General features: G+C 47.7%; 1 protein-coding gene across 1 annotated transcript in view; it reads left to right on the top strand.

The window, feature by feature from the left end:
• Window positions 1-2,656: 2,656 nt before the first annotated feature.
• Window positions 2,657-15,083, top strand: part of LOC146839430 (cobalamin binding intrinsic factor-like) — a 65,383-nt gene continuing 52,956 nt past the window's right edge. The window contains exons 1-3 of the mRNA XM_085651478.1: window positions 2,657-2,799; window positions 8,808-8,952; window positions 12,823-12,941. Coding sequence (XP_085507604.1) covers window positions 2,724-2,799; window positions 8,808-8,952; window positions 12,823-12,941 — 340 coding nt within the window. The 5' untranslated portion in view covers window positions 2,657-2,723. The remainder of the gene's footprint in view (window positions 2,800-8,807; window positions 8,953-12,822; window positions 12,942-15,083) is intronic.

Here is a 15,083-nt window from a genome sequence, read left to right on the forward strand (position 1 = left end):
ACATGGTACCCCTGGTACCTAGAGCATTAGGACAGAAGAGGGTCCACTAGGGCTGCAGCGCAAATTGCACCACCCTGGGGACCCCTCACCAAGCTGATGCAAACAGCCATTTCAGGGTGTGTGTCTTGGCACGGAGAAAACCGAAGATTCGACATGGCACACGGTCCTGTGTGCCATGCCACCATAGACTGCATGCGGTATAGGGAAGTCCCCCCTGATGCAGGCCTTACAGCCCTAAGGCAGGGTGCATCAGTATCCCATGTGTGGACATATCTGCATGAGCATAAAGAGCGCATGGGCTGGATACTTGTCATCACGAGTTTCCCAGCACCATGATGGCTTCACTGTACTCAGGGATGTTTGGTACCAAACATCTTGCCTTAATACAATCTCACTGATGCTAATGTTGGCTTTATTAATAAATGCTTACAGGAGACACCTTATAAGGTCCCCTGAAAACCTACCAAGCACTGGTATGGTTTCTCACTAGTCTTAGCCAGCCTGCCACCACCAGACATGTTTCTGACCTAATGGGGTGAGAGCCAGTGCTCTCAGAGGCCCGGAACAAAGCTTGCTCTGGGGGGAGGGGTGTTTCATACCTCCCCCAGGAGAGGGGCGGTCTTCAAAGGCAGAAAGCTTCAAAGGCAATCTCACCTTTGAAATACAACCCAGGCATCTCCAGATAGTGGAGGTGTCAACCCCCCATTTCCTGCTCCACATTTGGCAGGAGGCCAAGGGGGAAAATTAGTTAAATTAGGAGGTGTGCTCACCTTCAGCCAGCACCACCCCTAAGGTGGGGCAGGTGATGTGGACTCAACTTTTCCAATTCCTCCGTCTTGGGATGGCAGGAATTAACCTACCAGGGCTAGGTTAGTGCTCCATCCCACCGGAAGTGGTCACTTAGGGGGTGTAGACACCGTAAAGGTAAGAAGCCCATTGGCTACTATCTGTCTCCCCCGTTAACACCCCTACATTTAGTATTTAGGTGGCATTCCTGGACCATGCAACTTAGATTGGACAGACCGAGGAAGAGCAACGAAGAAAAGAGAGCTGCTGACCCGGGAATTGTCGACCTCCTGCAGAAAATTGGACTCAACCATCTTGGGCTGCTATTTGGTCCTGCAACTGTGAGGCCCACAAGAACCACAGAGCACCTCCAGCCTTTGGCAAATTGCTGACAACCTCCCTTGGAGTAGAGGAGCTACTCCCCTGCAGCCTGCAGGCACCGAACTGTGAAGTCCAGTTTACCGATCTGCTGCTTCCCGGTGACTCAAACGCAGCAACCAAGCAAGAAGAGGTACACCAGCTCTGGAGGGTCAGATCTATCCCCCCATCAAGTGAGAGGACACCCAGACCTACTGCAGATGTGCAGTGCCAATACCAGTGGTACTGGACCCCCTACACCAAAGGTGATGGCACATACTATTTACAGGCTAAAGGTACTGCGATGGGGGCTTATTTTGCCCCTAACTATGTCACACTCTATTTTAATGACTTTGAGTGCACATTTATGTACAATTCAGCGGTCAGTCTGTTCCACCAACACATCTGTCTATGGAAGAGATTCATTGGTCATGTATTATTCATCCAGTATGCCAATAACTATCCTTGTGCACTTAAACATGGGCTGCCCAAATTCTATCGATCTGCAGAAATTTCAAATGGAAGCAGGGCTATTTCTGGATGACTGAGATTTTAAGCTAAAAACTCTTGGCCAGGGTTACCCCAACAAACTGGTTAGTGGATCTCTCAAGAGAGCATGGTACTCACCCCGCGAACATTTACTTTCATCAAAAGAAAAGCTGGGGACTGAACGAATAGTTTGAGTAACCACTTTTTGCACACACAGCAACACTTTGACTAGAACAATCAAAAACATTGGCCACTGATATAATCAATAGACCTCACCAAAGATCCGCCAATGTTTTCATTCAGAAAAGGGAAGAACCTTGTACATGCCAGCCACCAGCAACAAAAAAGCACACTGATCTAGCAGCCCTTTGGGGACACAACCAGATTGTGGCTCATTCTCACTGCAGAAAATCATTTTAGAATGTGCAAGAATATTGAAAACTGTACAGAGTTTAACATGGTGACATAAACACACATGTAGGCAACATTCACACTGCAACTGTAGGTACACAGTCTATGCCATATAGTGACCCCATCAATTAATCTACATAGGAAAAAACAAACAAATGAATTACTACATGTCAATACTACAACAGAATCAGAAAACATGGGCAATAGTTTGCAAAAACCATTTTCTCACATTGTTTCCCATAACTTATAACCAAGTTCTTAATTAGGTGTAAAAAGTCCCATATGGAGTTAATGTTATTTGGAAGTATTTCTTCACTTGTTATTGCTCCATGGCTCTAACTGCACTTGTTTATTTCCTACAAAATGTCTTTCACAAATACCTCGTGGTAGGTGAGCTCTTGAATCCTATGGTGTGAAAGAGTTAAAAGCTTTCAGTTTCCGGTGCTCAAGGTCAGAGGCACTTTGGGTGCCCTTCATCTACAGCAATGATTTCATTTGTCCTCAGCAGCACTATCTGAACTCAAACAGAGGAAGGAGAGGATGGAGGGAGGGCACAGAAGGACAAAAGAGGAGGAAGGAGGGAGGAAGGAGGGCGTCTTAGGACAAGAGACGAGAGGGAGGTATAAAGGAGACTTGCACACAGGTTTGGGACCCCTCTCTCAGTGCTGCACCCTTTCACTATGTCGCCTGTCACCATCTGTGCCCTCTGGGTGGTCGCCGTTGCTGTGTCCGGTATCGAGAGCTCAGCCGTAGGTGGTGAGTGCTTCACATATATACTTTATTTTATATTCATGTTTTGTAAAGCGCTACAAACCACCTTACAGTAGCCTTGGGGAAAATGGAGGTGGGCCAGGCACTATTTGTGAGAAGAGGAGTCAGTGAAACACAGAACAGAGGTAGGAGAAGCTTGCGCCCCTTTTACATACGGGTAAAATATGTCTCACTCATCACCTTATGCGCCTAAAGAAGCAGCAGAACACATCTGCAACAGCTCTCTGTAGTAATCTACACAAACTATGAGAAGCCATGGTCTGCATTTTGCAGATCCTTTTGTATACCTTGATAAATTAGTGTGGGGGCGGAGCCTATGCCAGGGGTGGCAACCGTAGGTCCAGAAGGGCCAGATTCATGCTGGACTTTCAAGATAATGTCATACAATAAATGTTTGTGCAGTTGATCTAAATATAACTCATGCACACAGTTTGAGGGTCCCCTGAATGGGAAAAGGCCTGAATAACGAGGGTAAAGCCGCGCGTGTCGTTCCAAAGCAAGTGCAACCACGTGTACCTTAGCCATGCATATGCCTTAAACACGCATAAGCATGGTTAAGGCATTTGCGTGCTCTAGATGCTGGGATGGGTGGGCCCAGGAACAGGAAGGATCGGGAGAGAACGCGGTGAGGTAAGTGGGGCTGGAGCCGGGTTTTGGGGTATGGGTGGTAGTTTTTAAGGGTTGGAGGTAGTTTTTAGGCCTCATGGTTGATTTCAGGGCTGGGGTTGTCTTTAGGGCTAGGGTTTGGGGTTGTGTTTAGGGCTCGGGCTGGGATAATTTATAGGGCTGGGGGGTCAGGGTAGTTTTTAGGACACAGGGGTCGGTAGTTTTTAGGGCTCAGGGGGGTTTGTGCAGTTTTAAGTGCTCAGGCAAGCGTGGTACTTTATAGGACTTGGGGGGTCAGGTAGTTTTTGGGGCTCAGGGGCGATCGGAGAAGTTTTTAGGGATGGGGTCGGGTTAGTTTTCAGGGCTCAGTTTGGGCTCGGGGTACTTTTTAGGGCTCGGGGGGTCAGGGTAGTTCTTAGTGCTAAGGACAGGTGGCATAGGGTGTGATCTTTACCATTCATCCTTATACCAGTCATGCCTTTACCATGAAATTGTGTGGTAAAGGCATGCGTGGTAAAGGCATGCTGGCATGCGTGGTAAAGGCATGTGTGGTAAAGGCATGCATGGTAAAGGCATGCATGGTAAAGGCATGTGTGGTAGAAGCATGCGTGGTAAAGGCATGCATGATAAAGGCATGCGTGGTAAAGGCATGTGTGGTAAAGGCATGCGTTGTTTAGACTCATTCATGGTTTAGGCAGCGTAGTAGAGGCACGTGTGGTTTAGCCCTGCGTGGCTCTGTTATACAACCCTGCTGAATATCTGACGTGTATCTGTCTCTCCTTGACACTCGATGGACACCCCTGGACTATGATAATGTGCGCATTGGTAAAGCAAGGGTGGAGGTTACATGGAAAGACCCTGCCTCAGCACTGTAGCCTTCCTCAGGGGGAGCTTAAAGTGTGCGCTAACTCGTTACGGCCTATTATGTAAGGGGCTATGGGTCTACAGGGTGCTACAGAGGTCCAATGGAATAGCAAACTTCAGTTAGGGACTGCGGGCTACTGGGTGCTACAGAGACCCCATAGGATAACAAACTTCAGTTATGGACTGCGGACAATGGAGTGCTACAGAGGACACATAGGATAACAATCTTCAGGTATGGACTGCAGACTATGGAGTACTACAGAGGCCACATAGGATAACAAGCTTCAGTTATGGACTGCGGACAATGGAGTGCTACAGAGGCCACATAGGATAACAAACTTCAGTAATGGGCTGCAGATCACAGGGTGCTACAGAGGCCTCATAGGATAACAATCTTCAGTTATGGGCTTCAGACTATGGAGAGCTATGGAGGTCCCACAGGATAATGAGCTTCAGTTATTGACTGTAGACTATGGAGTGCTACAGAGGTCCCATAGGATAACAAACTTCAGTTATGGACTGCAGACTATGGAGTGCTACAGAGGCCACATAGGATAACAAAATTCAATAATAGACTGCAGGATTCAGGGTGCCACAGAGGCCCCATAGGATAACAAACTTCAGTAACAGACTTCAGGATTCAGGGTGCCACAGAGGCCCCATAGGATAACAAACTTCAGTTATGGACTGAAGACTATGGAGTGCTACAGAGGACACATAGGATAACAAACTTCAGGTATGGGCTTCAGACTACGGAGAGCTATGGAGGTCCCATAGGATAATGAGCTTCAGTTATTGACTGTAGACTATGGAGTGCTAGAGAGGTCCCATAGGATAACAAACTTCAGGTATGGGCTTGAGACTACGGAGAGCTATGGAGGTCCCATAGGATAATGAGCTTCAGTAATGGACTGCAGACCACAGGGTGCTACAGAGGCCCCTTATGATAACAAACTTCAGTTACGGACTGCAGACCACAGGGTGCTACAGAGGCCCCTTAGGATAACAAACTTCAGGTATGGGCTTCAGACTACGGAGAGCTATGGAGGTCCCATAGGATAATGAGCTTCAGTTATTGACTGTAGACTATGGAGAGCTATGGAGGTCCCATAGGATAACAAACTTGAGTAATGGACTGCAGACTTGGGAGTGAGTTCGACAAAGGCCTCATAGGATAACAAACTTCAGCTATGGATTGGGAACTATGGAGTGCTACAGAGGCCCTATAGGATAACGAACTTCAGTTATGGACTGCGGACTGCAGGGTGCTCCTGATGCCCCACAGGATAACAAACTTATGTAATGGACTGCGGACAATGGAGAGCTACAGAGGCCCCATAGGATAACAAACTTCAGTTATGGACTGCGGACAATGGAGAGCTACAGAGGCCCCATAGGATAACAAACTTCAGTTATGGACAGCTGACTAGGGAGGGAGTGAGTGAAGGTTAAGATTGGTTCTGTTATAGCGCCTAGAGCTGTGAAGAGCACAGACAGCACTAGCTGCAGCGACCCTGGTCTTCAGCTAGGATGTCTGTAGCATCTGCCTGCTCTAGGCTCCAGCACGTCTGCAGGGGTCTCCTCTCGAAGCTGCCCCCGCCTCAGACTTGAACACCCTTGACCTGTTATTATGAAATGGCTGGGTCTTGTAATTAGTAATGTACAATGGAGGAAATAGCACATTTATTTATTTATTTATCTATCTATCTATCTATTTATTTTAAAAGCTTTATATAGCGCTGGCTACATGTGACAGGATACAGTAAATGTCCTTCAGAATTCATATGTGAACTCCTCCATTTTACATGACTCGTTACAAGATCCGGCCTCTTCTTGAATCCGCTCCATGGTGTCACTCACCCCGATACATGATATTCGATGATCGATTATCAAGAGGCGCAGCACTGAGAGGTACGTGCACCAGGGGAGCATAGGTTTGCTGCTCCTAACTCCCCACATCCATGCAGGCTGAGGGTGTATGTTCTGCGGGGGTACATATGTGAGGAGTTAGGTTTAGTAGATCCAGACATACTCACTTTTCCATATTTCTGTTCGATATTTTGTCCTCAATACTGTGTCTTATCGATATTCTGGGGTCGATATTCTGGGTGCACCCTGATATATAAACAGTTGGTGCACTGTAAACCTATAATAATGCAAACATTCTATAATAAACAGGTGCAATTACTACTAAATTAAACACGTTTATAAATGAGAAACGTGTATATGAGCACAGGAATAAATGAAATGTAATGAGCGGCCATGAGCAGGAAAACGCAAAGCCTCCAACAGCGTCCCCTGGAGTCAGCCTTACTACCCAGAGAGTCAAGTGTAAATTTGGTCAGTGAGGAGGGGAGGGGAAGTGAGAGGGGTGGGAGAGGAGTGGAGAGAGAGAGAGTGTGTGTGTTTGCGTGTGTTTAGAATAGCAATTATTTCATTTTCATGAAAATCCAAAATTGTGGCCACGAGCCTGTTCTCTACTAGGAGGTCTATAATGTACGGAGGGAGGGGGGGGGGGGGGCTACCTGGCGCTTCAGAGACCCCATAGGATGACGAGTTTTAGTTGGGGAACATAACGACCTCACGCCGATAAATCTTAATATTGGAAAAATACCACACTGATGAATGTGATGATCTCCATGGGAAAAAATTCCTTGAAAATAGAATAATCTTTTGTGGAAAAAATATGGCAGACCAAGGAGGTATACATCAGTATACAAGTCATGCATATATAACCACGCGTATCTAACGTTCTTGCAAGGCCAGGCAATTGGATTCAAGCGGAACCCTTCATGAGAGAAGAACCTGTTCCCAAGTTTCAAAGATATGTCCTGTGGGGTAAAGAGGCAACACGGTAGATAAGCAAATGGCGCCATCTAGTGTAGTTAGCATTATCAGCAGTCTTCTAATTTATGAAGATGGCAGCTTTCATTTTTAAAATCTATAAATATTTTGCAGCACGACTGCGGGGCCCTCGATAAGCCCAATACCTGGGGATTTATTTACCCCTCCCCCTCCCTTCTGACGTGCCAGTATGTAAGGGGAAGGTGCTGGGGCAGAGCGGCGCCAGGTAACCGAGGCAAGGTGATCAAAAAACATAGGGAAGGATAGAAACACTTTAAAAGGAAGAGGGGCATGGGTGGCATCAGGGTCTGACTGGCTTATACACAATCTGGCAGTGCCCAGAGGACTGGTCTGACAGGTCAGTGTGTGCGCTGTGTTTTGTGGCTGTTTGTGCACCTGTTTTAGGGTCTGCTCGGGGTATTTTCTTCTCTGATATTACCACAAACATTGCCTTCACCAAGAAGAAATGCGCAGTCGCCCATATTTGCCAAACACACACCTACACAGCTTCTCTTTGCAGTTCAAAACTGCCCTGATGTGTATGTGAGGGCCACTTTTTTAGCTATCTGATTTGCTAATTGGGGGTGGGGGGGGGGGCTATTTTCTGTCCCAGTCGGATCCTGCATGAGATACACCTGCTGAGAGACACGTGGGGCCCGATTCACAAAGGTAAGGTTAGACTAAAGTAAGTTTACGACTTTCGGTATTCACATAGCGCATTAGCTACCCGTAAATGCCCTTCGTAAATACTGAAAGTCGTAAAGTTTGGAACGTTTATTGAAGGCCAGCCCTCTTACCTAGCGCTGAGGGAAGACCAAGCGCCTAGAATCCCCCGCTGTGACTGGCGTGAGGACTGTGTAATCAATACCATTATTCTGTACCTGGACAGTGAGTTCCTGTTACTAGTGCTTGCCAACTGCAGGCGCCCTCATGCCGCTGACTTGGGAGTGACGAGTGAGGGCAGTGTCCTGACACATCAACACTCCTCCACCAACCCAACACACCGGGGCGTATTTATTCAAAATCACGCACCTCAGCAAGTCACCTTGCTGTGCTGCATGATACGAAAAGGGCAGAAATGTGCCATATCTAACACTGTTTTTGTCTTTATCTAACCTTTTACCATCTCACTGTTTACATTCCTGTACCTCTTTCCTTCTTTTCCTCTCCATCTCTCATTGGAATACTCGATTCCTTATCTTCGCTATCACTTACTTTCCTCTCAAACTATTCTTCTCCCTTTTAATATCTCTCACCGCCTATTATTTCTCTTTCTTTTTCATCGTACTTTTTTCAATGTGTTTTTGTAAATTCCCTTTTCCTTTCTCATCATTCTTTTTAATTTTTCTCCATTTCTACTATCTGCCTCACCCTTTTCTTTTCTTCTTGGCTGGTTTTCTCCATCTCGTTCTTGCCATTGCTCACTTTTTTCTTTCGTGCAACCTTTATTTTTACTTTCATTTTTTTAAATTGTATTCATTCTTTCTCTTTATTTTTTTCTCACATTCATCTCATCCTTTCTGTCTTTGGCTTGCATCCTTTTCCTCTTTTCTTCTCATTCTTCATTTTCATCCTTTCTTTTTCTTGCACTGCTTCATTTACTCTTCTTCCATTTTCCTCTCCTTCCCCTCTTATTTCACTTCTTCCATTGAATTTTCTTTCACTACCTTCCTCTGTAGTTCCCAGCATCACCGTAGAGTTCTCAGTTGTGAATGACCTCATTGGGGAGCCTTTCGAGCATTCCATCCAGGTCTCCGTGCCCGAGGGGTCGGTGCTCCTTGATGTCATGATAGAAGCTCAGAAGATGAACCCCAAGGGCTTCAGGTAAGGATTGTCCCTTCTCCTCTTCAATCACGGCTTCTTGTGCTGACTGTCCACTGGCTCCTAGGACTAGTCTTCATCATCAATGTGTTTGTATTTAATCCTAGGTGTGTGTGTGTGTGTGTGTGTGTGTATGTGTGTGTGTGTGTGTGTATATTTAGCTCCTGGTCTTCTCTACAGAGGATCGTCAGAAGGCACTATACTTGTGCAGGGTGTGTCTTTCCCAGTCTTTGGCCACCGTTGTCTCCTTCCAGTGGTTCAGCGGGATCGACTCCAGAGGAGGCTGTGGCTGGCTTTGCTTGTGCTTGTTCTCGCTGAGCGTCTTTTGCTTCTACTGCTCTTTCTCTAAAGATGGATTCCCGTTTGAAATCTGACAACATCTTTTCTTCAGGTGCCGGCTGTAGCATCCACCCCAGCTCTGGAGCATGCAAATGACCATGCCAGACACGGAGCTCTGTAGCACACGACTTTATTCTTCGCCATGCACCATACATGTATTCTGTCACTGACCAAGCAGCCACCACACATGTATTCTGTCACTGACCACACAGCCACCACACATGTATTCTGCCGCTGACCAAGCAGCTCCACACATGTATTCTGTCACTGACCACACCTCCACCACACATGTATTCTGCCGCTGACCAAGCAGCTCCACACATGTATTCTGCCGCTGACCAAGCAGCTCCACACATGTATTCTGTTACAGACCATACAGCCACCACACATGTATTCTGCCGCTGACCAAGCAGCCACCACACATATATTCTGTCACTGACCACACAGCCACCCCACATGTATTCTGCCGCTGACCAAGCAGCCACCACACATGTATTCTGTCACTAACCACACAGCCACCACACATGTATTCTGTCGCAGACCATGCTGCCACCACACATGTATTCTGTTGCAGACAACGGAGCCACCACACCGTATTCTTTCGCAGATCATGCAGCCACCACACACTTATTCTGTTGCAGACCACAGAGCCACCACACACTTATTCTGTCACAGACCACACAGCCACCACACATGCATTTTGTCGCAGACCACGCAGCCAGCACACATGTATTCTGTAGCAGACCACGCAGCCACCACAACTGTATTCTGTCACAGACCACGCAGCCAGTACACATGTATTCTTACACTGACCACGCAGCCACCACACATGTATTCTGTCGCAGACCACACAGGCACCACACATGTATTCTGTCGCAGACCACACAGCCACCACACATTTATTCTGTTGCAGACCACACAGGCACCACACATGTATTCTGTTGCAGAGCACACAGGCACCACACATGTATTCTGTCACAGACCACACAGCCACCACACATGTATTCTGTCACAGACCACACAGGCACCAAACATGTATTCTGTCGCAGACCACACAGACACCACACATGTATTCTGTCGCAGACCACACAGGCACCACACATGTATTCTGTTGCAGACCACACAGTCACCACACATGTATTCTGTCGCAGACCACGCAGCCAGCACACATGTATTCTGACACAGACCACGCAGCCACCACACATGTATTCTGTTGCAGACCACTCAGGCAGCACACATATATTCTGTTGCAGACCACACAACCACCACACATGTATTCTGTCACAGACCACACAGTCACCACACATATATTCTGTCGCAGACCACAGAGTCACCACACATGTATTCTGTTGCAGACCACGCAGTCACCACATATGTATCCTGTCGCAGACCACACAGGCACCGCACACTTCTTCTGTTGAAGACCACGCAGCCACCACACACTTATCCTGTTGCAGATCACACAGCCACCACACGTATTCTGTTGCAGATCACACAGCCACCACACATGTATTCTGTTTCAGACCACGCAGCTATCACCCATGTATTCTTTCACAGACCACGCAGTCACCACATATGTATCCTGTTGCAGACCACGCAGGCACAACACACTTCTTCTGTTGTAGACCACGCAGCCACCACACACTTATCCTGTTTCAGATCACGCAGCCAGCACACGTATTCTGTTGCAGAGCATGCAGCCACCACACATGTATTCTGTTGCAGACCACACAGCCACCACCCATGTATTCTGTTGCAGAGCATGCAGCCACCACACATGTATTCTGTTGCAGACCACACAGCCACCACCCATGTATTCTGTTGCAGAGCATGCAGCCACCACACATGTATTCTGTTGCAGACCACACAGCCACCACACATGTATTCTGTTGCAGACCACGCAGCCACCACACATGTATTCTGTTGCAGGCCAGGCAGCCACCACACACTGATTCTGTTGCAGACTACGCAGCCACCATACATGTATTCTGTTGCAGACCATGCTGTCACCACACACTGATTCTGTTGCAGAGCACGCAGCCACCATACATGTACTCTGTTGCAGACTACGCAGCCACTATACATGTATTCTGTTGCAGACTACGCAGCCACCACATATGTATTCTGTTGCAGGCCAGGTAGCCACCACACACTGATTCTGTTGCAGACTACGCAGCCACCATACATGTATTCTGTTGCAGACCATGCTGCCACCACACACTGATTCTGTTGCAGAGCACGCAGCCACCATACATGTATTCTGTTGCAGACTACGCAGCCACCATACATGTATTCTGTTGCAGACTACGCAGCCATCACACATGTATTCTGTTGCAGACTACGCAGCCACCATACATGTATCCTGTTGCAGACCATGCTGCCACCACACATGTATTCTGTTGCAGACCACGCAGCCTGCACACATGTATTCTGTTGCAGACCATGCTGCCACCACACACTGATTCTGTTGCAGAGCACGCAGCCACCATACATGTATTCTGTTGCAGACTACGCAGCCACCATACATGTATTCTGTTGCAGACCATGCAGCCACCACACATGTATTCTGTTGCAGACTACGCAGCCACCATACATGTATTCTGTTGCAGACCATGCTGCCACCACACATGTATTCTGTTGCAGACCACGCTGCCTGCACACATGTATTCTGTTGCAGACCACGCAGCCACCACACATGTATTCTGTTGCAGACTACGCAGCCACCATACATGTATTCTGTTGCAGATCACGCAGCCAGCACACATGTATTCTGTTGCAGACTACGCAGCCACCACACATGTATTCTGTTGCAGACCACGCAGCCACCATACATGTATTCTGTGCAGACTACGCAGCCACCATACATGTATTCTGTTGCAGACTACGCAGCCACCACACATGTATTCTGTTGCAGACTACGCAGCCACCATACATTTATTCTGTTGCAGACCATGCTGCCACCACACATGTATTCTGTTGCAGACCACGCTGCCTGCACACATGTATTCTGTTGCAGACTACGCAGCCACCATACCTGTATTCTGTTGCAGACCACGCAGCCACCACACATGTATTCTGTTGCAGACTACGCAGCCACCATACATGTATTCTGTTGCAGACCACGCAGCCACCACACATGTATTCTGTTGTAGACTACGCAGCCACCATACATGTATTCTGTTGCAGATCACACAGCCAGCACGCATGTATTCTGTTGCAGACTAGGCAGCCACCATACATGTATTCGGTTGCAGACCACACAGCTACCATACATGTATTCTGCTGCAGACCACGCAGCCACCATACATGTATTCTGTTGCAGAACATGCTGCCACCACATATGTATTCTGTTGCAGACCACGCTCCCACCACACATGTATTCTGTTGCAGGTGTCCCTGTTTGTCTTTTCTCTGAAGCCCTTGCCTCTCTACCTCGGAGTGGTAAATGTTGCTGGTATGTGGGATCTGACTCGGCTGCCTCCTCCAGGGCTGGTGCCTAGTCTGTGGGGACTAACCTGACCTTCCTCTTCTCAGTTTCCAGACTGAATCGACGTCATGGGGTCCTTTTGTTACAACCATCAACCACCTCTCTGGCACCACCAATGGCAAGACCTACTGGCAGTTCTTCGGTGGGAAATCAGCTCTGGAGAAAGGTAAGGAGAAGGTTTCAAAATATAATCCAAGTAGTTGGACGTCTGTGAGAAGCAGCGCGTGAACCATTAAAACGTAAACCAGTTAAAAAAAAGAATAGCTCTTAAAGCTCTTTGTATCACTCATAAAACAGTACATTCTAGAGGCCCCGAATCCCTCAGCAAATACTATCTTGGTACACCCTGAACAGGTTGTTTACCTCAGAGACCCTGTTGGTCTCTAGGACTCAGTCATGGGTGAGGAGAAGTTTTTCTCATGCTAAATCTCGCCTCTGGAATCAAATGGCAATTCTTCTGAGGCACTCCTCCAATTCTTTGGCATTTCGAAAGCTTCTTAAGATCTGGCTTTTTACTTTCCCGCTGTAGAGTCGCTTTGTTTCTTTTTCAGTTTGCAGGCAGCGCCAAGACACCCTCGGGGATACATTGTGCTGTGCAAATTAAATCAAAATCAAATGGTGACAGGTCTTCGGAACCAAAGATGTGCAAAAAGGAAGTTGTATAGTAAGACCCGAGCTGGTTCTAAGCTTATACCAGATGGAAACCGAGGCAAGACAATGCCTAGCCTGGAACGCGGTGTGACGCTAAGAACCAAAGCGCTCATCGAAAGCATTAACAGATTAGTAATGTAAGAGAAGACATACAAAACAACGAGCACACATCACTATTTTAAAATTGTTTACGTTTAAAATTTTTGATCTTCTCAAAGATGTAAGAATGTTACAGCTTTTCCATGAATCCTTTGCACCAGGTCCCAATGGCTGAAGCGAATACTAACGATGCACTTCGTTTAGCGCATACGTGATGCATGATGCATTCATTCATCACCAAGAGCCAGTCACAAGTCCACATTGAAGCCTTTGTGTAAAAGAAGAGAGTGCTCAGTTCAGCCAGATCTAAAAATGTGTTCAGTGAACACGTGAGAGGATTGAAAACAAAAGCCTACTTTCAGTGATATAGTCTCCCCCACAGTTGACCATCAATCAATCAATCAAACAGCATTTGTAAAGCGCAGCACTGTCACCCCGAGGGGTATCTAGGAGCTCTGTCTTTGTCGGAGAGCCAGGTCTTGAGTCTTTTCTAACGTCTGTCAGCGAGGAGGCTGTACGGAGCTCGGGGGGGAAGGTCGTTCCAGGTCTTGGTAGCGATGTAGGAGAAGGAGCAGCCACCGCTGCAGCTGTGACAGATGCGGGGTGTGTGTGTGAGGGCGAGTGAAGAGGAGCACAGGTGTCTAGCGGGTTGGTGGAAGTTCTGTCGATGGTTGATGTAGGCAGGTCCTAGATCGTGGAAACCTTTGCAGGCATGCGTCCTGATCTTGATCTTGCATCTCTTCTGGATGGGGAGCCAGTGGAAGTCTCTCAGGTGGGGGAGATGTGGGTTCATTTGGGGAGGTGGAGGATGAGTGTGGCTGTAGCGTTCTGTATGGCCTGAAGTCTCCTGAGGAGCTGGGTGGGGATGCCAGCATAGAGGACGTTCACGTAGTTGAGGCGCCTGGTGACGAGGGCCTGAGTGATGGTCTTTCTGGTGTTGTTTGGGATCCATCTGAAGAGTCTATGGCGCAGGCGAAGTGTGTGGAAGCAGGAGGAGGTAACTGCATTGACTTGTCGTTTCATGGTCAGTTGGCTGTCGAGGATGATGCCAAGCTGCGTGCAAGGTCGGTTGGTGTGATGTAGATCCAAGTTCTGCAGGCCACCAGCTGTGGTCCCATGAGGAGGCGTTCTTCCCAAAGATCAGTTTTCCCAGAGTTGAGCTTGAGGCTGTTGTCTCTCATCCACTTGGCTATGTTGGTCATGGCATTTGCAGAAGTTGGTTTTGGCATTGAAGGAGTCCTCGGTGAGCGAGAGGTTCAGTAGGGTGTTGTCTGCGTATGAGGTTATGTTGAGTCCATGGGATCTGATGACATCTGTGAGAAGGATCACGTAGACGTTGAACAGGGTGGGTCGAAGGGATGATCCTTCAGGTACGCCGCATATGGTGTCTTTGGGTGCAGTGGTGAAGGGAAGCAGTAGGATGCTCTGTGTGGGCCCTGTAAGGAAGGAGGTGATCCACGTGAGGGCGTTTTACTGTAGGCCTATGTTATAGAGCCTGTTGATGAGGGTGTTGTGGGGGACGGTGTCAAACACCTCTGAGAGGTTTAGGAGGATCAGG

The sequence above is a fragment of the Triturus cristatus genome, chromosome 4_1 (genome assembly GCF_964204655.1).
Source record: "Triturus cristatus chromosome 4_1, aTriCri1.1, whole genome shotgun sequence".
Lineage (NCBI taxonomy): Eukaryota > Metazoa > Chordata > Amphibia > Caudata > Salamandridae > Triturus > Triturus cristatus.